Source organism: Pyxicephalus adspersus, chromosome 5 (genome assembly GCF_032062135.1).
Source record: "Pyxicephalus adspersus chromosome 5, UCB_Pads_2.0, whole genome shotgun sequence".
NCBI lineage: Eukaryota > Metazoa > Chordata > Amphibia > Anura > Pyxicephalidae > Pyxicephalus > Pyxicephalus adspersus.
In genome coordinates, this window is record NC_092862.1 from 28856316 (window position 1) to 28879711 (window position 23396).

The 23396-nt window shown below is 37.6% G+C and overlaps 1 protein-coding gene across 3 annotated transcripts in view; it reads left to right on the forward strand.

Moving 5' to 3' along the window:
• TPD52 (tumor protein D52) overlaps positions 1 to 23396 on the forward strand; it is a 107598-nt gene that overhangs the window by 32453 nt on the left and 51749 nt on the right. The window contains exons 1-6 of one of the 3 annotated variants that reach the window (XM_072411012.1): positions 5747 to 6026; positions 11463 to 11569; positions 12705 to 12853; positions 15305 to 15406; positions 18710 to 18758; positions 22097 to 22734. In XM_072411012.1, coding sequence (XP_072267113.1) covers positions 5888 to 6026; positions 11463 to 11569; positions 12705 to 12853; positions 15305 to 15406; positions 18710 to 18758; positions 22097 to 22210 — 660 coding nt within the window. In that variant the 5' untranslated portion in view covers positions 5747 to 5887 and the 3' untranslated portion in view covers positions 22211 to 22734. Of the gene's footprint in view, positions 1 to 5574; positions 6027 to 11462; positions 11570 to 12704; positions 12854 to 15304; positions 15407 to 18709; positions 18759 to 22096; positions 22735 to 23396 lie in introns of those variants that run through there. The other 2 variants (XM_072411013.1, XM_072411014.1) reach the window with 2 other exon arrangements.

Sequence of the window (23396 nt, forward strand, 5' to 3'; positions counted from 1 at the left end):
GCTTTCACTGCATGTTATCCACTTCTCTACTGAATTAATAAATCAACATGCCAAGGAGAGGCGGAAAATTATTTCCAAATTCTGATTCCCAAGGGGAGTTTTGTACCCTTTAATATTGCCCATGCTTCTTATACCAGCCATTGCCAAACTTTAATCTGTTGAAATATGAAACATTTGTGCTGTGCAGACACTTGACAGCTGTTTGCAGCCAGGTTATGAATGATCATATGTTAACAGATGGTGTCTGCTTTGATCGGTTCAGGTGACTTTATGCTAATGTGAGCTAAGGCAGGCATTAAATAAACACAGGTAACACAGGCGGGGAACAAGACGTGTACTCTGCCTATTCAAACAAGATCCTGGAGCAGCCCAGATCCTGCTGTGTGACGGAGCACATCCTGTAATATCCCAGCCCTGAACAGAGACATCCAGCAGTTCTCTTATTTGAATTCCTTTCTACAGATTATGGCTGGGAGACTTTAGGAGAGACGTGGCTACCTACCTATGACCTCATGCACATTTGATGTTATTATCCCTGAGCGCTTTTTTTTTTAGAAGTGCTGCACTTGCATTTTTAAAATCTCCTAAAAAGTACAGGGATAATGCACTTCTAAGAGAGCAGAAACAAAGCCCGGACGCAGTAATTATGTCTGTGTCACAGCTGACAGCAAATACAAACTATAAACTTATTACAGGTTTCTGTAACAAGGAAACAAATAAAGCTGTTTACCTGTGGTTACCTTTTTGTTTTTTTTAAATCAAGATTATATAATGTAAAGCAAAGTAAAATATATCAAATATTGGACTTGCATCATATTAAAAAATACATGTAGTTGTACACACAGCTAGCATTATTATGTGAATTTGCCTCGATAACAGCCTTCTAAATTACCCTGTGCAACAGGCTGGAAAAGGGAATGGGAAGCACTAGGCGCCAACCAGTGTGAAGTAGTGCACATGTGCTAGCAAGGGGATTGGCAGCATATGTTAATATTATTATTATTACACAGTATTTATATAGTGACGACATATTACGCAGCGCTTTACAAAGTCTATAGTCATACCACTAACTGTCCCTGTCTTTAATACAGTCTAAGATCCATTTTTTGGGGGAAGACAATTAACCTAACTGCATGTTTTTGGAATGGGGAAAGAAACGGGAGTACCCGGAGGAAACTCACGCAAACACAGGGAAAACCTGCAAACAGATAGTGTCCTGGCTGAGATTCAAACCTGGGACCTAGCGCTGCAAAGGCCAGAGTGCTATCCTTGGAGCCACGAGCTGCCATGTTGGGGGAAGATCTTGTTACAGCTCATTTGTTATGTAGTCAGAAGACTGGCAGAACGTTATTGTCCAAGCCATGTTCTTGCTACCATGGTGGTTGGGGATCTGGCTGTGCCGGTGGCCTGGTTTTCGCAGTTGTATTACGGAATGACCTAGCATTGTAAATCTGTCCATTCATGTGTCTACAACCAAATCTTACCAATGTAGACATCCAGCACCTATACCTAGTTGTAACTTATGTTCACTGACTTTTTTACAAGTCCTTTAGTGACTTGTGATGTCATTTGCTTAGTAACTGGCACATATAATGTTATATTTATAGATATAATATGTATACAATATAAATATCCATGTATATTTTTTCATGAAGAAACAGTGAAATGAATTTGTGTTCCTATCATGCATCCCGATCTGGGACTTGTTTATTTCCTTGATTCCATTATACTTACTGCAATAAACATTTGGGGTCTCTGTAGAGAAATTAGTTTTAGGCCATGTTCAGTGCAGATCAAATTTTTGTTTCCCCTGTATTCAGTTTTATTCATATGGTACCTTAAAGCTAGGTACAGACTTGCAATAATTATCGTTAGAAAACGAGCAACTAACGATTATGCACCTTTTTTTGAACAATCGTATTGTGCACAATTCTGCACATGTTTAAACAATATGCTTGTTCAAATATAATCCACCAATAGTGTACACACGCTAGATACGATCCTTTGAACGATGCCGTTGTGCACTTTTTTGTTAACGATTATCAGATGATCGGTCGTTAGTCATTTGTTTCCGACGATAATTATTGCAAGTGTGTACACAGCTTCAGTTTCATTGGTGTCACCATCAACATACTGTATATAAATCAATCCTTTGTAATTGACTGCAAGTTTTCAGTGTGCTATCCATTTGTTTGATCAGTGATCTGTATTGAAAAAAACCTAATCCAAATATCCAAATATGGATCAGTAAAGATCAATAGAAAAGCACTTGTCATGATCTATTCAACATTTTTTTTAATGAATAGAAAACATTACACATGTACAGGCCCGTCTGCAGTTTGCCAATGAACATCTGAATGATCCAGAGGGGAACTGGGTGAAAGTGTTGTAGTCAGATGGGACCAAAATTGAGCTCTTTGGTATCAACTCATCTCGCCGTGTTTTTAGGAGGAGGAATGCTGCCTATGATCCCAAGAACACCATCCCCACTGCCAAACATGGAGGTGGACACATTATGCTTTGGTTTGGGGGTGTTTTTCAGGACACCTTCACTGCATCAAAGGGCAATGGACGGGGCCATGTACTGTCAAATCTTGGGTGAGCACCTCCTTCCCTTAGCCAGGGCATTTAAAATGGGTTGTGGATGGGTATTCCAGCATGACAATAACCCAAAACACACGGCGAAGGCAACAAAGTAGTGGCTCAAGAAGAAGCACATGAAGGTCCTGGCCTAGCCAGTTGATCAAATACGTATATCAATAATTACAATGCACATCAAGCTCTGACTTTTGAGCACTGGGTTTTTGAGGGTTCTTTTGTTGTTATTCTGTCTCCCACAATAAACCTACCATTACAATTATAGATGGGTCATTTCTTTGTCAGAGGGCAAATGTACAAAATCAGCAGGGGATCAAATACTTCCTTCCCCCACTGTACTTTACCTGTATGTTATTGGAGGTGTGGGGGGACCTAGACCTATAGAGATATAGAAGCTGGTCTATGATCTTGTTTGAGAGATTTCTCCTTAGCCCAGAAGTGGGGTAATTCCCCGCCTAAGCATCTACACCTTACCGTACCTTAAAAACAATTTTCTTTTAGTTTTCCTTTAAATTTTTATTTTAACATCACAAAATGCATGTAGCTACTCACACTATAAATACATGTTATTCTCTTTTTCCCGGTCCCTCCTGTGCTCAGAATTGGCATGTTATTACCAGTGTGTATTTATGGGTAAGTGTTTACCGGTGAAGTCACCGGGCTCATATTATACAGAAACATATTGACCCACAGATTCTCATTTCCTGGTTGCTGCTGTTCAAGTGTAATAGAATTTTTAAAAATGTTGCATTTCATAAACAGCAATTGGCAGCTAATGGATGGGTAATATTAAACCAATCTATTTTTATGTATTTTAGGGTAGAGAAATGTGTAATCTTCAGCTCCCATTATGCTTCAAAGGCAGCCCAACAGTTTTGGGTTAATGTTCCACCGCTTCATTGTTCGGATTGTGTTTCCCCAGTCCAGGACAATTCAATATCCTGGAACAAAGTCATTGATTACCACATGCGGACATTTGTCAGCAACTGATATTTGTTAAATAATAACTAAGTTAAATGTGATGTTGTAAAAAAGGACAATATGGGAAAAAAGAATTTTAAATCAGTTATACTTTAAAGGTAGGGGTATTCAGTGATCATGTGTGCCCCCTAAACCCGGAATTGTACTTTAAAATATATTGCTCTGTAATATATTTCAAAATACATAACTGTGATTAAGTTTTTTATATCGGTGACACATTATTATATTGCATGCAGATAAAAGTATATTATGTGCAGTTTCTGGAAACAAAATGTTGTAGAAATGCACCAAATTCATTAGTGTAGCACCATTTAGTGCAGATGAAGGACTGACCCCCACTGCAATGACTTGTGACATCAGACTGCAAGAATACTCCTGAAAAAAGGTCTGTATGTGAGTATGTGTGGGGTTGTTAAGGGTTACTAGATTGTAAGCTCTTCGGGGCAGGGTCTTCTCCTCCTCCCGTGTTATTGTTTGTATCTGTCTGTCATTTGCAACCCCTATTTAATGTACAGCGCTGTGTAATATGTTGGTGCTTTATAAATACTTTATATTAATAATATTTTGGAGTGTCTGCAGATAGGTGGAACTTTTAATCGGTGGTGGACATAGCCAACACTGGACCCCTGTGCAGAACTGACTTGGAGCCCCTGTTGCTGTCAGGAACCTCAGACAGCAACACCTCCGTATGTCGGCTCTTGCTTTTACTTGTAAAATGTAAATGTAAATGGTGCTGTAATAATTATTTTTATTATTACACAGTATTTGTACAAAGTCTATAGTCATGTCAATAGCTGTCCCTCAAAGAGGCTCACAATCTAATGTCCCTACCTCATATGTCTTTATTAGAGTCCAAAGGCAATTTTTTTTTGGGGGGGGGGGGGGGCAATTAACCTAACTGCATGTTTTTGTAATGTGGAAGGAAACCGGAGTACCCGGAGGAAACCCATGCAGACACGGGGAGAACCTACAAACTCCATGCAGATAGTGTCCTGGTTGATATTCGAACCTGGGACCCGGTGCTGCAAAAGCTACAAAGAGTGTTTCCTCTGGGCCACCGTGCTGCCAGTAATAACATTCTTACTAAAAATATACTTTACTATTCCTTTAAAAGCGGCTATGTAAGCATAGCTGGATTATTTGTTAGATGACGTTTTTTTCCTACTAAGAAAAAAAAACAAGAAAGTGTAATTTCAAGATTTTAGAATTGAGTACTGTTCAATATCCTATCATCTGCCTTTGTCTTGCCTTGTACTAGCAGAGTGAAACCCCTGTGAGAATTCATGGAGCAGCATACAGCAGGAATGTTTTATATTTGTGAAGCATAAAAAACGTGTTAATGTGATGATAGTCTTTATGACGGTGCTGAAAGGTTATTAAAATGGAGTCAAAGTGTGGAGTGCATCCACGTGCTCCCAATCACTTCCATATGTTCCAAGTTACGATTGTTTACGTTGAACTTGTCCTGTGTTGCAGCTCCTCCAAGTGGCCTAGAAAACCAGGTCACTAAAACCAGCTAATGGCTGTCACCGAACACCGCCGAGCATTATGTACAGAGCCCCAGTCTAAGAGACAGATAATTCCCATGGCTCAGAGGTTTGCAGGCCAGAATGCATTAAGTAGTAATGGATTGATTTGAAAAGCACTTTCCTGTAGGGCATCCGGGATGTGTCCTTGTTGGAAAGGCTATCGAGATCTATAGTTCTTTTTTTTCCGAACATTAGAAGTAAAGTGAAGGGTCTACATTACACATTGCCTCTGCAAGCAGCCTCATCACTCATGACCGTTAGTGCACAGATGGTGTGCGACAAACAATATTGGCCAGTAATCTGTTTGTGCCCTAGAAGATTAAGAAGCGGCTGGGCTTCTATGTGAAACGGCTCATATTTTCACAAAATTAATTGTCCGCAGTGTATGGTTCCCAAACCCCTCTGCCATGATGATGGGAAAGAATGGAGAGATCATGCAGTTTGATTTTGCATCATAATTATCCAAAAATTTATTTCTATTTTATTTTTTTGCATTGAGTTTTTTTTTGTGTTCATTGGTTCAGGCTAAGCCTAGGGTTGTCCACTTTGTACAATTTCAGTAACTCATTAAACTGCTTGGAACGCTAGTCATGTGAGCTGGGATGGATCTTCAGGCAAATGAAGGAATGTATTGTGGCCTTGTTAGATGATCTGGAAAGAAAAAAATAAAAGTATTTCCGTATAAGTTAAAGAGAAAAGCAGTGAAGTGACTGAGAGAGTTTGAAAACTAAAAAGATCTTTTATCTGCTTGACCGCGATGACCGTCTAGAACAACTGCGATGGATTCCAGGGACTTCGATCTGCAGGATGAGTACAAGTCACCATTTAACTTTGACTGTGGGGTCAATAGGAATTATTTGTTCCTGTCACCTCGACTGAGCAACACTCCACCGGATTCTCCCACTCGGTTCAGCAACGGTAATATGGCATTTACTTTGTAAGATAACCGTAAAGGTGCTGGGGGTTGTGCTGTGTGCGATGCATTATCCGTAAAGGTGGTGAGAGATTATACCTAGGTGAATATAGTTATATTCTCATAGTACAAATCTGTAGGATTCCTCTAGGAAAACCATTTAAATTGTATGTATTCCTTTACAATGAACCTTTTGTATTAGCAGTCTTATGGGTTGGTAAATATGAAGTTCAATTGTTTGCTATAATATGTGCATAGTATGTGCAATCCCTTTTGATCCTACCAAAAACCTTTTGAACTGATAATGGTTTGCACTGTCTGCCTTTGCTGACTGTTATCAATTAGCATTATTCTCTAATAAGAACTACAGACCACCTACCTATGTAGGTATGTCTTGTGTTGGGCTGACAACCCCAATCCTCCATAAATATCATTGTGAGTGAGCTTTCTTACCATAGGACCAGAGCTATGATGCAAAGTAAAATGCATGTGTTACATACATGGTATTGCCAATTGTTTTAAATGATACCATAATGCATTACAATGGATCTGTATTGTAACAGATCACACTGCACAGATGTGAACCATCTGTGAGCTGTAAAAGAAATCTGGAGTTAATTAGGTGCAGCTAATGTCTGTTATGGTGCATTGGCAGCCCATTTGGAAAGAACAAGCTGCCTTACTGCAACACATGCCAATGTGCAACATACCACAGAAACATGGGTGCTGTAACACACCACATACATGTAGATCACGGTAAAAGTTTAACTTTAGAATGTAAGCTCTTTGGGGCAGGGTCCTCTCCTCCTTTTGTGTCACTGTCTGTATCTGTCTGTCATATGCAGCTCCTTTTTAATGTACAGGGCTGCGTTATTTGTTGGCGCTATAAACAAATAATGTTGATTATTACTATTATTATTATACAAAATAATATTAATGATAATATTAGTTCTTTTAATTAATCAGGAAAAGGTTGCATCATCGGTCACCTTGTTATTGCTGTCTGTTCCCTATCAGGAAAACATGCCCTTACTTCCTGCCATACTGATGGTGGTTTGCGGTGCGGGAAGTGTAATTTTCCAGAATAGCGGCACAGCAATAAGAAAGTTAGGGCAGGGGCAAGTGAGGGTAATCTACCCAACAGGGGCAAATACATCATGAAAAACCTGAGAAGTTCTATTAATTATCAGCTCTGTCCAGAGTTATAAGGAGATGTGGCTGGAAATACACATTAAACAAAAGTTTGGGAAATAGATTTCATTTGAAAACAACATATTTAAAAAGTATCAGAAGTTCTACAAAAGTAAAAAGTAAAAGTGTGTCATAGATAATTAGGCTTAAGCATAGGTAAGTATCACAGATCCTCCCCGTGTCATTGTATCTGTCTATCATTTGCAACCCCTTATTTAATGTACAGCGCTGCGTAATATGTTGGCGCTATATGAATACTGGTAAATAATAATCTTGTCCAGTCTCCAGCTAGACATTTAAAGGAGGAATAGCAGACTGATGAGCTGAACTCTCTGCCACTCTGCTTTCTCCTTCCATCAGTAGGTCCTTTGAGATGAAGAATTCTTTTTTTGTGGTGCCCTAAAGTCTCCCAGATAGTTACAGTGCTTGTATTAAAAATGTTAATGAATCCAGAGCTTCATTAATTGGTTTCTTTTATATCTGCCTGGAGTCCAGCTTTATGCAGACTCTGCGCTATGATGGATTCTTCTGGTTCTCATTAGTTTAATGTCAATGAAAATGTTTTTTTTTTGCAGTGCTAACCTCTGTCAACCAGACCCTGTAGATATTGTGGAATAAGGCTCCTCTAATAATAAAAACAATTACAAAGGGGTCTAGTTATAAAGCAGTGAGTCTAACATTCACTGAAATATTCTGTGATGGAGAATTTTCCAGGTTCATGTAATTAATTTTCAGTGCTTGATTCTGCACCAGGTAATTTTTCAGTGAATGTCAGATTCACTGCTTTAATAAAAATAGACCTCTAGGATGAACGATTGGTAAATAAACTCTGAGAGTTGGTCCAGTTATTTATAATATTGAAGTGCTTCATGCAGTTTTATATTCTATGATACCATTTTTATTATAACAACCCTGACTTGATATTCTGTATCATAATTAGAGTTTAGTTTTTTTCCAAAGGCACTTTATTCCTGTTGTTGAGTCAAAAAGATTATTGTGTGTAAAGAAATACGTAAAATGTGCGCATCACTGCTACTGATACATTCATAGTGTTATTTTGAATGTGTTCCTTTAAATTGGAAAAAAAAAAAAATCACATGGACTCTGTCCGTCCATCCCCTGTGGCACAGGGTACATTATTTTGTACTTTTGAGTTGGTTATGATGAGTCACTTGTTTGTAAATTCTTTGGTGCATTATCGTAGGACACCAGTAGATGGTGCTGTGTCCTCATGTAAAGTGTGTAACAAACTCTAGACAAGTGCAGTTAATATGGTGTGTAGTTTGCACTGTAACAAGGTAAGACCTGAGTATAAACCAAGATTGTTTTTCTAATGGCATTTTAAGGTAAAATCTTGCTTTATACCCAAATTACTAGTGCCTCTGCCAAAAAGGTCCGTGTTCAGGCACTACCCATTAAACATATTGTATAGGCCTGGTTCATGGAAATCCAGTCCAGAGCAATGGTGTGCAGTGAACGGTGAAGAGCATGCTTGTAGAGAAGACATCTTTGAAAGAGGCTGCAGGGGATCAGAGGCACTGAAATGGAAAAAGAAAGTGAAAAAAAAAAAAGAAAATTTCAGATTGAAATTCATGTCTGTATGGTACATACTGCTTAAAAAAACATCTGTCATTCAGACAGGTTTTACTTTGAGCTGACTGAGTTACACTATGAAATAGAACAGCAAATTTATTTTGGTGCATAAACATTATAGAGAATTGGAAACCTCAAAATAGATTTTTCTGCTTCCCAAAATCTTTTTAATTGGTTTTCAGATGTAATTGCTGCCTACAACTGGAAGAAATATCACAGTTGCCTAAAATAAAGGTAAAAAAATAAGATTTATTCAAAATGGTTAGAAGATAGGTAGGTTGGTTGCCCCCGAGGAACCAAATTCAAGCTGTTGTGGGAATGTTGTGGGAATAAATGAGCCAAAAATCACTCCGATCCTGTAATTTCATACTTTGAGATGCAGCATTTTCCAGGAAAGGGTTATTCCTCTTTTTGAAGCAAGACCATCATTTTTTTGTACTTGGATGCTGCTGACTTGCAAGTGATGATCTGAGATGTAATCATTATTTTCCTCTGGGTCATTTCATTAGCATGTTGCAACGACAGTGTCTCCGCACACTTGCTGGTGAATCATTAGTAATCTCGGGGCACCTGTATGAAATGCGGGATTGGAATGATTTCCCGCTAATGAAATACCAACATGCAGAAGTTGCGACCTGTCATGCACGCTCACACATCACTGCCTTTTGGTTTTTGTCCAGGTTCTCGGCCCCTGTAGCATGAATCGACAGCTGACAGTAAATTGCGTTTATGAAAATCATTTCTGTAATATTAGTTCCAGTCCCTGGGGTAATTCTACAGTGCATATTTCTACTATGTTTCTATTAAATGACGTAATCTGTTCAGGGTCAGCTCTAGGAATTCATTATATGATCTCTGCCTGCGGCAGTTTATATTTGCTGTATAATTCATGAAAATCTATTAGAACGGTAATCCGATTTCCATTTATCCGCCACCGCCACCATTTGTTTACAGCTAGAAAGACCCCATGCTTAGCACCCTGGCATTCCTTATATTTATGTATTGTTTATGCAGGCAGATGGCTCCTCCATTGTAAATGTAGTTTTATCTTTTGTTCGACTTTAATACTGCTTATGTTTTATTCACATGTATAAGATGGGTATGAGCTTTATATGACTTTGGGTATTATATTTACAGTCCTTGTGTATATCTGCATTTTAAATGTTATCCCAACAAAACAAACAGGAAGCATAGGTGTGCGAACTTGTGAACTGAAATGTACAAATCTTGACACTGGAATCCCCAAAAGACGTAACATGCCAGCTCGTGATTTGATCTGCCTTCAGCTATCTAGGTTTCCTGAACCTTCACATTTCTTGTGCTCGTATTAACCAACAACTCAAAGCACTTTCTGCAAGATTCATGGATGCAGATTATAATATTCTCAGTACAAATATATTACTTGGCTACTAAGAGATAAAATGTTTCTCCAGCTTTTCTGACAATATTTCGTTGCCGAAGGTTACATTACAATATTTAGGATTACAAGGGCTTTAATGCACATTACAGTGTACGTTATTTTGTATTGCCCTCCAGCAGTGTTCATGGTGCCTGCACTTAATTGTTATTAATATTATTATACGGTTTTTATAGAGCGCCATCATATTATGCAGCCCTGTACAAAGTCCATAGTCATGTCACTAGCTGTCCCTCACAATGTAATGTACCTACCATAGTCATATGTCTTTAATACAGTCTAAGGTCAATTTTGGGGGTAGCCAATTACCTAACTGAATGTTTTTGGAATGTGGGAGGAAATCAGAGGAAACCCACACAGACACAGGGAGAACCTGCAAACTCCATGCAGATAGTGTCCTTGCCCAGATTCGAACCTGGGACCTAGTGCTGCAAGAGTGCTAACCTCTGAGCCACCTTGCTGCACTATTTCTTTGTAAGGCTGTATTTATTATTAATGGCACCGTGGTGCAGCAATGCCTTTAACACACATTTCAGTGACTTGAATTGAGCCTAAGTCATAAAAATTACAGGAAATGTTTAGGATAGTATTTCAACAATGTGTTCACTTACAAGAGGTCTGGTAATTCAAAGTCATCATATTGTTGTGAAGTCTGCCCATATACAGGCATTCATCAGATGTGAATAATTTAAATACCCTTGTGATTGTGGGACATTTTGAAGAGTATTGAGTAAAGGGCACAGGATGGTGATGATGTGGAATTGGTGGTAAACTGCAGAAACTAAGTTGAACCAGTTAAAACACTTTAGCTATTAGAAATGAATGGATCATTTCTGTGGAATTTACTAAGATTTATTACTGGCATATGAAGTCTTCTGGTGTATTTGGCATAGAATATGCAGATCGGCTTTTTATTGATTTATATAAGAGTGGAAGCTTCTCCCATGCTGACCCTTCAAAAGAATCACAAAATGACTCCTAGACTGGTTGGCTTTCTTTCAACGGAAACAATGGCTTAGCATCCAACTTTGGAGCCATGGACCAATATTTCCATACTGCCATGGTCTGTAAAATGGTTGTTTTCTTACCATGGCTGGCTGAACAGTAAAAAATATATTTCTATAGACATACAGCTCTTAAATCAAGTTCCTGGTACATATTAAACTCTTATTAAACTATTATTTGTTAATTTAAAGCCATTTAAAGTAACAACAGTTGTATTTTATCTTTATGTATATAGATTTGCTGAAACCTGAAAGTGTACCAGAGGGGGAAGATGCAGCTGGGACAATAAAGGACGCATTATCAGATGAAGAGCAGGAAAACCTCAGAAGAGAACTAGACAAGGTAACCAAATATGATGAGTTCGATTTCATTTTGAATTGTTAAATCTAATTGACAATCTGCCATACTGAAGCTTGACACAGAGTAAACCCCAGACTACTCACGTATCCCCATTCCATCACAAGGTGCCCCCATCTTTCTTCTTCTTTGGGAATACAAAAAAACCTGCCAAGACCTTAAAACTTACCTAAATCTACAAGCAAGACTCCCATGTTCAGGGCTCTTAGACTAGAGTGAAAAGCTGCAATAGGAAAATTGTTTGAGCCCTGTGAAAGGCCTTGTAAAGGCTAATCACCAGACCACATAAGCCATAGCTACCAATGGTAGCACAGGCCTGTCTAGGCCACTTTAAATTTATAATGGCTAATGCTACTTACAGGTTTACAGACCATGCTAGGGAAACCTTCTCTCTTCTCTTTTTTTAAATATACAAATTGAAACAAAAGCCAAAAAAGGAAATCATGTTTTGTATGTGTGGGTACAGAAGTGATTGTGTCTCTGCGGACATGTCTTTGGTGTATCAATATGTTTACTCATTATGTCTCTGTGAACAGGTTCCTGGTTGTGTCACAATACTATGGAACGTGTCCCTTCTGATACCTTGTACCGTTGTGTAGACAATTGTCATTTCACAGTATATACTTTCTTTATATAGAATAGTGCATGTGTTGGAGAGGAGGGACCATGTCCAAAGCAGTTGTTGGGGAAGAGGTGATACAAGGTAGATTGGCTTGGGAATAAAAAATTACTTCTAGATCTATTTGTATGTAGGGTAAATGTGACTATGTGGGGCTCTCTTATGGTACAATAGACAAATTAGCCTGGATAACAGAATGTTTTATTATTTGCCCTGCATACCCTTGTAAATGGATATACCAACCAATGGATAGAAAAATGATGATGTTTAGTCCTTTTAATTGTGTGTTTTTTTTTGTTTTTCTCCTTATGTAAAAGAGATCAACATTATTAAATATATCTTATCAATGTATGTTTAAGTTTTAAAAAAAATAAAAACATGTTTATGTGTTCAGTTCATAATGTACACAGGGAGCGACCAGATTCTCACAAATGTGCACACAAGTTGCATCTTTTATAACAATTGACTGTGTTTGTAATGTAACATTCAATTACTTTTCAGGTAGAAGAAGAAATCCAAACACTCAGTCATGTGCTAGCAGCAAAGGAGAAGTATTTAGCGGAACTGAAAAGAAAACTCGGAGTAACTCCATTGAGTGAACTAAAGCAAAACATTTCCAAAGGCCTACAAGATGTTGCCTCCACCAATGTGTAAGTTTAGTTCTTTGTACTCAGTGGGCCAGCTGCTGTCTACAACAATGCAAAATGACCATTGTAGAATTTATGTAGATATGTCATTTTTGTAGAATACTTATCCTAATGGTAATGCTGCCCAATTTTTTCCATGAAAATGACTCTAGTCTGCTAATTTGTCATCTAATTTCTATCTGGAACCATCATTTCTAGAAAAAATCTATTTAACATTGGCAAACTTGTTTTTTTTATATGCCATGTATGTATATTTTTTGCATTGTATTATTTTTTTTTTTGAGTTGTTCATGATCAACCAATTGTTTACAAAGCAGTGTAAGGGATTAACATCAAACACACTGCTTGTACAGAGGTATTCTTGACCCCAGTTGGGATTCCAGGGCCACCTTTATTCATCTCCAATACAAAAAAAGAAAATAAACAAATAAGGTTTTCCCTTACAGGGGATCATTAACATCACTATTCAGCAGCAAAAATATGAGTTTTGTCTCCAGGCTCCAACAAACCCTCTCTTCAGAGTTACTGTCTAATGGACCTAAGGTTTTTAGGAGACCTCCTTGGCACTCCCTACATGCATTTTTTCCAGAGCCACCTGGCTCAGGCTCCAACTCCACCTGTTTCAAATACACATTCACTTTTATCATCACTAGCCAGGTGCTTCCAAGCCACCTCCAGTCCTGTCCTGGGAGAGGGATGGAGTGCTTGGCCATCCCATTCCCACTAAGACACTTTGGATCTGGATACCAAATATATATTTGCAGCCTTATCAGGCCCTTTATCCTCTTTTCCAGGAGAAATGGAGGAAAACACCTTGAAATCACTTCCAGACCCAGACTTCAGACATTAATATGAAAGGATTTTAAAGAACTAAATATAGAAAGCCCTTACAGGAGGTTTGGGAATCTGATGCATTTTATTGACATGGTTTTCTAACTTCGCCTGAAAAGGGACTTTCATTTGAATTCCAAAAATATGCAGTTAGGTAATTGGTTGCCCCCCAAAAATTGACCTTAGACTGTAATAAAGACATATGACTATGGTACGGACATTAGATTAGTGACATGACTATGGACTTTGTAAAGCGCTGCGTAATATGTCAGCGCTATATAAATATGTGTAATAATAATAATAATAATAGGATCATTTTCAGTCTTTATAGATAGAAGCTGCAAATGACTTTGTATACAGTAATAATGGCAATGCTAGTGGGGTGAGCAGAGCTGCTTCGAGAGGAATACAGAGACCAGAGCCACATCCCCTGCAGGGCGTACTGCCAAGCTCTTTGCTGTAGCTTGTTATAGTCATGACATTCTGTTTGCAGCAGCTATAGAATATTCCTAAGTGTAACAAAGGCGGACACTGTGCTTCTGGCTCTCCTAACACTGCACCAGCCACCAGCCCTATGCAAGGACTTTTTCAGCTCTTATATGAAACAAAGTGGATATAATTTGATAAAGGCTGATTAATTGTATCTGCACTGATTTTTTAATATTCCCATGTAGTGTGTTGGTTGTAAACCATTCCAGCAGTCTGTTTAATATCCAGGCATAATTATAGCGGAGTCATTGGTTTATAAGATTTGTACTGTTCTAATGTCACATGAGATGAACACATTACTCCTATTAGTCTGAGGGTTGAACATAACTAACTTCAGAGTTTTTCCATTTATAAATATTGATATTTAGTTGTGTTCTGCTGTGTAGTAATTATAATCTGAGTATCAGATTTCATATATTAGGAGCCGTCTTTCCATGCATTTTATTCCTACAGTTCTTTATACATTGATTGTGGTTATAGATCGTTGCCTAAGTTTGAAGATGAAATGGTCTGCAAAGGAAGATCTTTATATCAGCATTATGTTTCTTTCTTTACAAGACTGATGGTGGCCCTGTTCTGATTATTTGGAAGATTAAGAATAGGTATATAATATAATCAACGTATGGGAGATGTTTATGCCAAGCTTAGTCTGTCAAAATGTCCCACCATCATTTATAATGTCTGCTTATGTAGTATATCTAAACCTAAAAATATATAAATAGCACTAACTATTACACAACTTTTACAAAGTCCATAGTCGTTTCACTAACTGTCCCTCAGAGGAGCTCACAATCTAATGTCCTTAACATAAGTCTAAGGTTGAATTTGGGAGAAGTCATTTAACATACCAATATGTTTTTGGTATGAGGGAGGAATTTGTAGTGCCAGTAGAAAATTTACACAAACATGGAAAGAGCATATGTAATGCAGATAATGTTATTTCCAGGACCTGAACGTCGGACCCTAGTTCTGCATGGAGAGTGCTAGTCACTAAGCAGCATGCAAGATGATAGAATGCTAAAAGTTTGCGTTTTGTCAGTATGTTATGACCTTGGATTTGACAGTCTTCTGAAGCTATACAGTGGTCAGCCTTGTTACTATGACCTCCATCTCACTATTTTATCCCATTTTCAGGTACAGAAAAACCTCGGAGACCCTGTCAAGTGCTGGACAGAAAGCCTCAGCAGCCATCTCCACAGTTGGTTCTGTCATTACAAAAAAATTGGAAGATGTAAAGTAAGTATATATTCATGTCAGGTAACTGAGTGCTGAATTTTTTTAATCAGATTATTATTACATTTGAATATTTTGGATGAATTTTGCTGAATGAATTTCCTCAAAGAAGGGAAGCTGTCCAATTATTTGCAGGCCTCCAAAACTTAGATCCAAACTAAACCTAAAATTGACTAGGCAAATTCCTAAAGCAGTCTTGATGATGTGTAAATTATAAGTATTACTTTTGGAAATTAACTTCTCAAATTAAAAAAAAAAACTCACTTTCTGGTAGCAGTGCATCTACCAACATGGCCCCGGCCTCTCAATCATTTTAGCTTCCTGATTCCTCATTGAGGGCTTACAATTGATCACCACTTACGTTATGAGATTTAAAAGTCATACTCTCCTCATGGTTTCTGCAGTAATAAATGCATTTACTATTTCTGAAAAAAAAATAGGATAAAGACTGCACGGGGAATAGCTAGAGAATAAAGATAAAAATATAGCGGGCACAATTTATTGGGCAGAACTTATTAAACCTCAGTGGGCAGAACCTAAAAAAAGTACAGCAATACTTAAAGCAGCTGGCACACCATTGTCAGTTTTCTGTATGTCTTCTTTATCTTCATAGCATATATTTCTTACTGCGCAATCCTTTATCCCTTTCTTACTTAATGTCTGTCTCATTGCATTGTTGCTGACACAAAATGAAGAGAATATGAAGCCATTACCAGCAGGTACAGACAACTGCACAAGCAATAAAGAATTGTGCACGTATGGGTGAAATACTCATCTTTGATCATAATTTTAAATTTAGCAGTTTCCCGACTGTATTCTGCATTAATATAATCCTTAAAAAATTAGCATATTTCACTGAAGACTGCACATTTACTGTACATTCACATAAATGAGTATGAACTAGAATGCTATGTGTGCCTGGTTAATAGTTTTCTATGGTGGATCCATTCTGTGCATTTACCAACTGTTTTATCCTCTAGCTACTTAGTTTCCCTATTTTCACTTTTTAGTCCCATACCTCTACTTGCAGATTGCATGGTATATATCATAACTTGTTTTACTTACCTTAAATCCTTTCCAAAAAAATCCCCAGTAAAACACTGAAGATGATTTTCCTGTATTTTTAAGTGTTTCTAAGCTGAAAAACCAAACTTTTTCTTAGCAGTCTTTGGATGTAACGATCATTATTCACAAGGGAAATGCAATGTGACAGTAACATTTCTGCATTGCTTTTCTAAGTTGAGTTTCTAAACTTTTTTGGACTTAATTTGCAAGCCAAAAGTCAAAGGCTAAATGGAGCATTTAATTGTGAATATTCTAGGATTTCAGTTTTTTACTTTACTTGTTGCAGGTCTCACTGTAGTCATGCTGTTTTTGGACAAGTATTGTTCTTACGCCTTATCGAATTGGTAAAATTAGGTTGCTGCTGATTTTTATACCACTTTCAGAACACACTGTGTTTGATTGTTCTTTTTATGTTTGACAGAACATGACCCAAACTGCTAACACAATGTGACATTTTAATTAGCTTTTGTGTTCTTTAGCTTTTGTGGGGCTTGTAATCTTTATACTTTCAGTTCAATTTGGATATTTACTTCAAAGAGCAACAATGTTGTGCTAAGTGTATTCCTCCTGTGTCAGAATCAATCTAACTGCTAACAAAATGTGAAGACCGGGTAATAATATTGTCACAAACATTAACTGAAGACTATTTGAAGTGGTCAAGGATTAGATACCTTATCATAGGCATGTAAGAGCTTGGGGAAATACATAATGTTTGCAGTCAATATAATCGATCCAAGCATTGCTTATCATCAGGTATTTTAAGGTTGCACATGAAATGATAATGAGTGAATGTCATTTGTGCACATTAGTGGTAGCAGAATTGTTCAAGTATTTGCGAAAATCTCACCCACTAGTAGGTTTACTGTTCTTTCTCCATAGAAGAGGGAATGATGTTTTCACTTGGAGTTGACAATCGTCTAATACAATAGGTGAACAGATAATGTTAAATCTCATGCCATCATGAGAGGTCTCCCAGCCATACCTCTGGGCATTTGTATGGCAATGTCACCAATGTCATATCATCCCACAAATGTTTCCATCAGAGCTCCAAAATGATCAGTGTTGGTTGATTTGAATGCATGCTGTGTATTCTAGAAACATGCATACATGCTTTTGTCTTACAAATTCCTTATGCATTGATAAACAGATTCCCTGTAGTTTTATAGAATGATTTTATACTCTGCAGAGAAATAAAACTATCCGGAATCAATGATCTGTGATTAGGCCATGTGTCTTCAGCCAGGCATTGTCTGTGTTATTTGTATGTTCCTGGACAGGGTTTAGCATATTCTTTTTTTATTGTATGTTTCGTTTAGATTATTACTACAGTGTAAATGTATGAATAGCTTGAAAGGCAAAGTTGTTTGTAAACTTCAAAACTAAATGTCATGACTTGGATGAATGCTGTTAACATGTGTGGGATACATGTGTGCAGAATTATGGCCACCCCTGGATATAATAAACATTTGCTTCATTTTATTCCGTTTCAATTAAAAATAAGTGAACATGGCTTCTACACTGAACAGACCTAAGATTAACAGATTGACACGCAATTCTTTTAATAAAAGTAAACATTGAGAATAATTTTGCTTTAACATTTGCAGGATCATAAAGTTTAAAGCAAATTCAAACCCAAAACCACAAATGTAATAACCAGTAATAAAATGTATTGCTGCTTACCAATCCTTAAATGTTGTGGCTGTATTAGTTTGTTTTTGGGTTTGTATATGCTTTAAGTCCGTTCTCTACAGAGATGTTCAGTAGTATTTAACATAAATGCTACTCATGCAATATAAATGAATGTATTGCATCCTATTTCAGCTGTGACGTTTATTAACTTTGACTAACTCTTTCTCTCTTTCCCTTACTGCTGCACATTAGTATACGCTCTATACAACATTCCATTAGTATGCCTGCTATGAGGTAAAGTATTGGGTTGTAGGTTTAGTGAGAAGTCTGCATGCCTTTATTATCCATTATACAATTTATTATTCATCCATTCCATTCTTTGCAGGTGGGGTCTAGTTGCTACTTCTTAGTCTGAATATATCAAGCCCAATGTCCATATTGGGATAGGAAAGCAGAAAAATAAAATCCAAGTAATTTTAGGGACTAGGAAAATAAAACTAAAAACACCAAATAATATTCCAAACATCTCCAGAGACTTGTGGGGGTTTAGTATTCATGTCATGTAGTAATCATGGTATTTAATAGAATTCTGACTTCTGTTTTCTTTTTTAGGAATTCACCTACATTCAAGTCTTTCGAAGAAAAGGTGGAAAACCTAAAGGTACAGCGCTATTCTTTACTTTATTGTTGATTAATATTCTCCTACACACGTCAGATGATTCTTGTCTGATAATCGCCTCAGGGCTGATATTGTACAAGAATCTGGCGTGTGTAAAGCGCTCGTTCTCCATCGCCCTGGCGGATCCGCGGACGAGGAATGATCGCAATAAAAGTGAAGGGAGGAGAGCGCACTGGGTTGCTGCTCCGTCGTTCTCCTTGTCGCTGTCCATAGAGCAGAATGGTGCTGTGCTCAAGTTTAGGTAAATAGGTAAAACTGGTATAGTCTTGAAATTGAACTCCATGCAAACTACTCAAATGAAATTCAACCTGCTGAACCAATTTGCTTTTTGTGTTGCTTCTCCTTCCTCTAGTCTGAGCTCTTTTGGACTCCAATAGGCTGATGCCTCATTATATTTAGGTAATTTAAATATGAAGTAATGAATACAGAACTGCATTGATTTGTGTCCAATATATTTACCTGGTGTTCCACTTTAAGCCAAGGTGTGTGGAAATATGTCTCTAGCGATGAGCGATCGAATTTATTAAATTCAGTCTTGCGGCAGATTGGGCCGTACTCGCTTACCAAACATGTAGGCGAGAACGGCCTTTGTAAATTAGCCCGGCGAGACCAAATTTTTGTCCTGTACTATGTGTTCCTGAATAGAGTTTCTCTATCCAGGAAAACTGTGTGAGTCTCACTGGCTGGTTATGAATGAATGCAGCGTGGGAAAAATCCTCTGATTTTTCCCACGGCCGTGCTCATTCATAAACGCAAGTTGCATGACTCACTCTGAGAAGAGGAGTTCCGCGGCTGCATTTATGAATGGAGCTGTGAGAATCTACCTCTCGGTGAGAAATCCCCGGGCACCGGGCTTTCTCTCATTCTGACCTGTAGTGCCCGGGGATCGCTCACTGACAGGAGGATTCCCACTGCTGTATTTATGAATGCAGCCGCGATAACCCTCCTATAGTGATTTCCGATGGTTTCGCGAAATTTTGCGGACCCATCGGAACTTGGAGGAAATTTTTGTGAGAATCCCAGAAGCATTTTCGCTCATCCCTATATGTCTCCCTTGTAAAATAAGCTCTTTGATTATAAAGGCAGTAAATACTTATTTTATGGAAAACAGAATAAATAGCATGGAGAAATTGCCAATCAAATAATAAAAACAAACTATAAATCACTTTCACTCCAAAACACTTGTTGGCAAAAATACAGTGAGAAAATGGTTTGACCTTTAATAAATAAACACGTGTTGATTTGTTTCAGACAAGGTTGTTTTTCTGAAATTCATTGGGGTTGTGATTTGTTTAGTGGCAAATAGTGTGCCCTCTTTAATTAAAGATGTCAGAATGACAAATGAGATGTTAGCAATTCAGTCAATGAAATACCCGAGGTTAATTTTCTAGCAAAGGTTAAAAAAAGACAAGCCAGCAGCTGATTGATTAATACATTGGATGGATACTAATTACACTTCACCTGGTTATATGGAAAACCGTATAATCTGCATGTATCTAGTTTCCCTAAATTCCTCTATTAAAAAATTACCCAATACCCGCCATTCATAAAATCTAGGACATTATCCAGTTTTTCCCTCTGGGTACACAATGTACAAATCTCCTACCATTCCCAAATTCACCAGAAACCTGACCTACCCTCGGCCCTGCAGAGTTGCCAGGTGGTGCAAAATGTTTCTGATAGCTAACAACTGTTTGGTAACATTTACATAGACATTGCATAGTGCAGCTTTTTGTAATCCAAATGTAATATATATATTAAAATATTTGTTTTTGTTCATTGTATGTAAATGTGACCTGGTATTGTCATATGAGCTGGGTTTAATATTCAGGATCTGCTTGTATTCCATATATCTCCTATATTGTAAGCTCTTGCGGAATATGTTGGCCCTATATAAATCCTGGTAAATAATAATAATAATTTGGATAGTGCATGTTATCTCTGTATGCTGGGTATAATTCTCGGTATCTGTTCTTATTCTGTATATATAGGTAGTCTATACTGACCCCAGCGAGTAAACCTAAGTAATGTCTGTATGTAAATGTTGCCAACCTTTAAAAAACAGCAGTTAGCATATCATAAATGTCTTGTATGTATGTATGTATGCAGGGCCTAGGCTGGATCAGGTCTCCGGTGAATGGAAGGATTGATATATTGTACATTATCCTGTATTTAGGACACTTCATAGTATCATTTCTCTTGTAATTCTCAGTATCTCTTCCTTTTCTATATACATGGACTGTGCACAGTACCACTTCTCTTGTCCTTTGTGCTGGGTGTAATTCTCGTTATCTGTTCTTATTCTATATATATAGACAGTGCATACTAACACTTCTCTGTATTCTGGATGTAATTCTCAGGAACTGTTAGCATTTTGGCATCTACACCAGCACTTCTCTTGTTATGTATGTTGTGTGCAATTCCCAGTATCTCTTCTTATTCTGTTTATAGGACACTGCATTGTGTCACTTATTTGTTTTTTTGTTTCGGGTACAATTCCTATTGCATAATATTCTATATGCATGAATGCTGCATAGTACCACTTATCCTGTTCTTTTTATGGGTGTAATTTGTGGTATATATTCTTATTCGGTATATATAGACAGTGCATTGTAACACTTATCTTGTTCTGTATTCTGGATGTAATACTTAGGATCTGCTTGTATTTCATATATATTTGAATAGTGCGTGTTAGTTCTGTCTCTGTATGCTGGGTGAAGCTGGGTGCTCAACCCAGAAATTATTTTGAGCTGGATGATAAGAAATTGTAGGCAGGTGGAAGCCCCTATTTTGTGATCCAACTCTTCAGTAACTACCTAAAAACAGCCGGGTGGTTACTGAAAAGTGCCGGGGGGTGTGCCCGGCTAAAAGGAATCGTTTTTAGATTGATGAATGAACTATGAGTAAAAGTTGGTGCAAACATTTTCTAATTGAATCCAGTGTGAAAATATGTACATTTTGGGTAAACGTTGGGTGAATATTCATTTGGTAAAATCATTTATAAATAGACCCCCCCCCCACTTGTCTTGTCCTTTATGTTGGGTACAAATCCTATTTCTGTAAATTCTGTATGAGTGCTGCACAGTACAGCTTCTCTCCTTCTCTTTGCCCAATCTAATTCTACATCTGTTCCTATTCTGTATGTATGGATGCCGCACAGTACTCCGTTGTATACTAAGTGTATATGTTACAATGTATACGCGGGCACTGCATGGTACTGTTTCTCTTGCACTCCCCCATTTCAGTGCTCTACATGTTTTGTCTTTCACAGAGCTTCAGATTCATCAATATAATACCCACTTTATTTTTTTTAATTATAGTCAAAAGTCGGTGGCACCAAACAGCCAGCTGGAGATTTTGAAGAAGTGTTGAACTCTGCAGCCAATGCCAGTGCCACAGAAGACCTGACAGAGAAGGACGAGGAAAGTCATTGAGATTACAATACATACAGCCAAAAATTAAAGAAGCTGCAAGAAATTAAAAAGCACATCCAGAGCGCCCCCCTGTGTCTTCACCAGGCATTTCTGTATGTCCTGTTCTCACTGCTTTGTGTCTCCCACCTGATCTTAGATAAGACCCCCTGTTAGCAGAGGGAAGAGATGGTTTTTACATTCTGTGCTAGAAACCTCCCAAGCACATCCAGCCAAAAATAAACAATAATTGGTGGGGCGGGAAGATAAAGGGATTTTTATGCATATTATTCCTCTGTAACTGCCAATATGTTTTGTAACACTGGATTCTTTATTTAATGCGTAGACACTAAATATATAAAATGTGGCCAGAACCCAATGGACATAGTCTGTGTGCTATAGAGCTTTAATTCTGTGATTCTGCATTTGTTGTGTCCGGAAAACTGTTACTTCCACACAGCCCTATGCCTTGAAATAAATGTTTCTATGACAGTTGTTTGAAAGGGAGGTGAGAAGATTTTTGAATAAATACATGTTTTCCATGTCAATGGACTTCTTGATTATTTGTAATATTAATGTTTATTTGTGTTCATTACTCCGTTTATATAAATATATATATAAAATTGTATTAAGTAGCAACATCATCCCAAATGACGCCTTACTATACACAGAAGGGGATAATACAGGTTTGCAAGTGTATGTCAGATGATGGGTATATTCAATTGTATGACAGTGTGTATAATAAATATCAGTCATTTGGACTGTAGAGCAGCTTTGCTTGTACCAGCTTGCAGTCCGAGTAAAAAAGACAGAAAAATGGAAAGAACAAAGAATTTGGATAATCTCCTTTCTACGCTTACCAAAATCCCTTTAGTACAGATTCAGGACATCCTACATTCTTATGCTGTATTATATATATATGTAAGCTCTTCGGGGCAGGACCTCGCCTCCTCCTGTGTCACAGTCAACCCCTATTTAATATACAGCGCTGTGTAATATGTTGTTATCCTGTTTATTAATATTAATAAAATTAGGTTTAAGGAGCCCTTGGATCCTGTACTGGACGGATGACCTAAAACAAGCAAATAGAAATAGAACAAATTATTGCCGCTTCAATTAATTCATCTTACATACATGAGCAGATAAAAATCCCCACCCATAAATCTCCCTTTTATACAGCATGGTAAATAAATATTTAGTGCTTGTATTT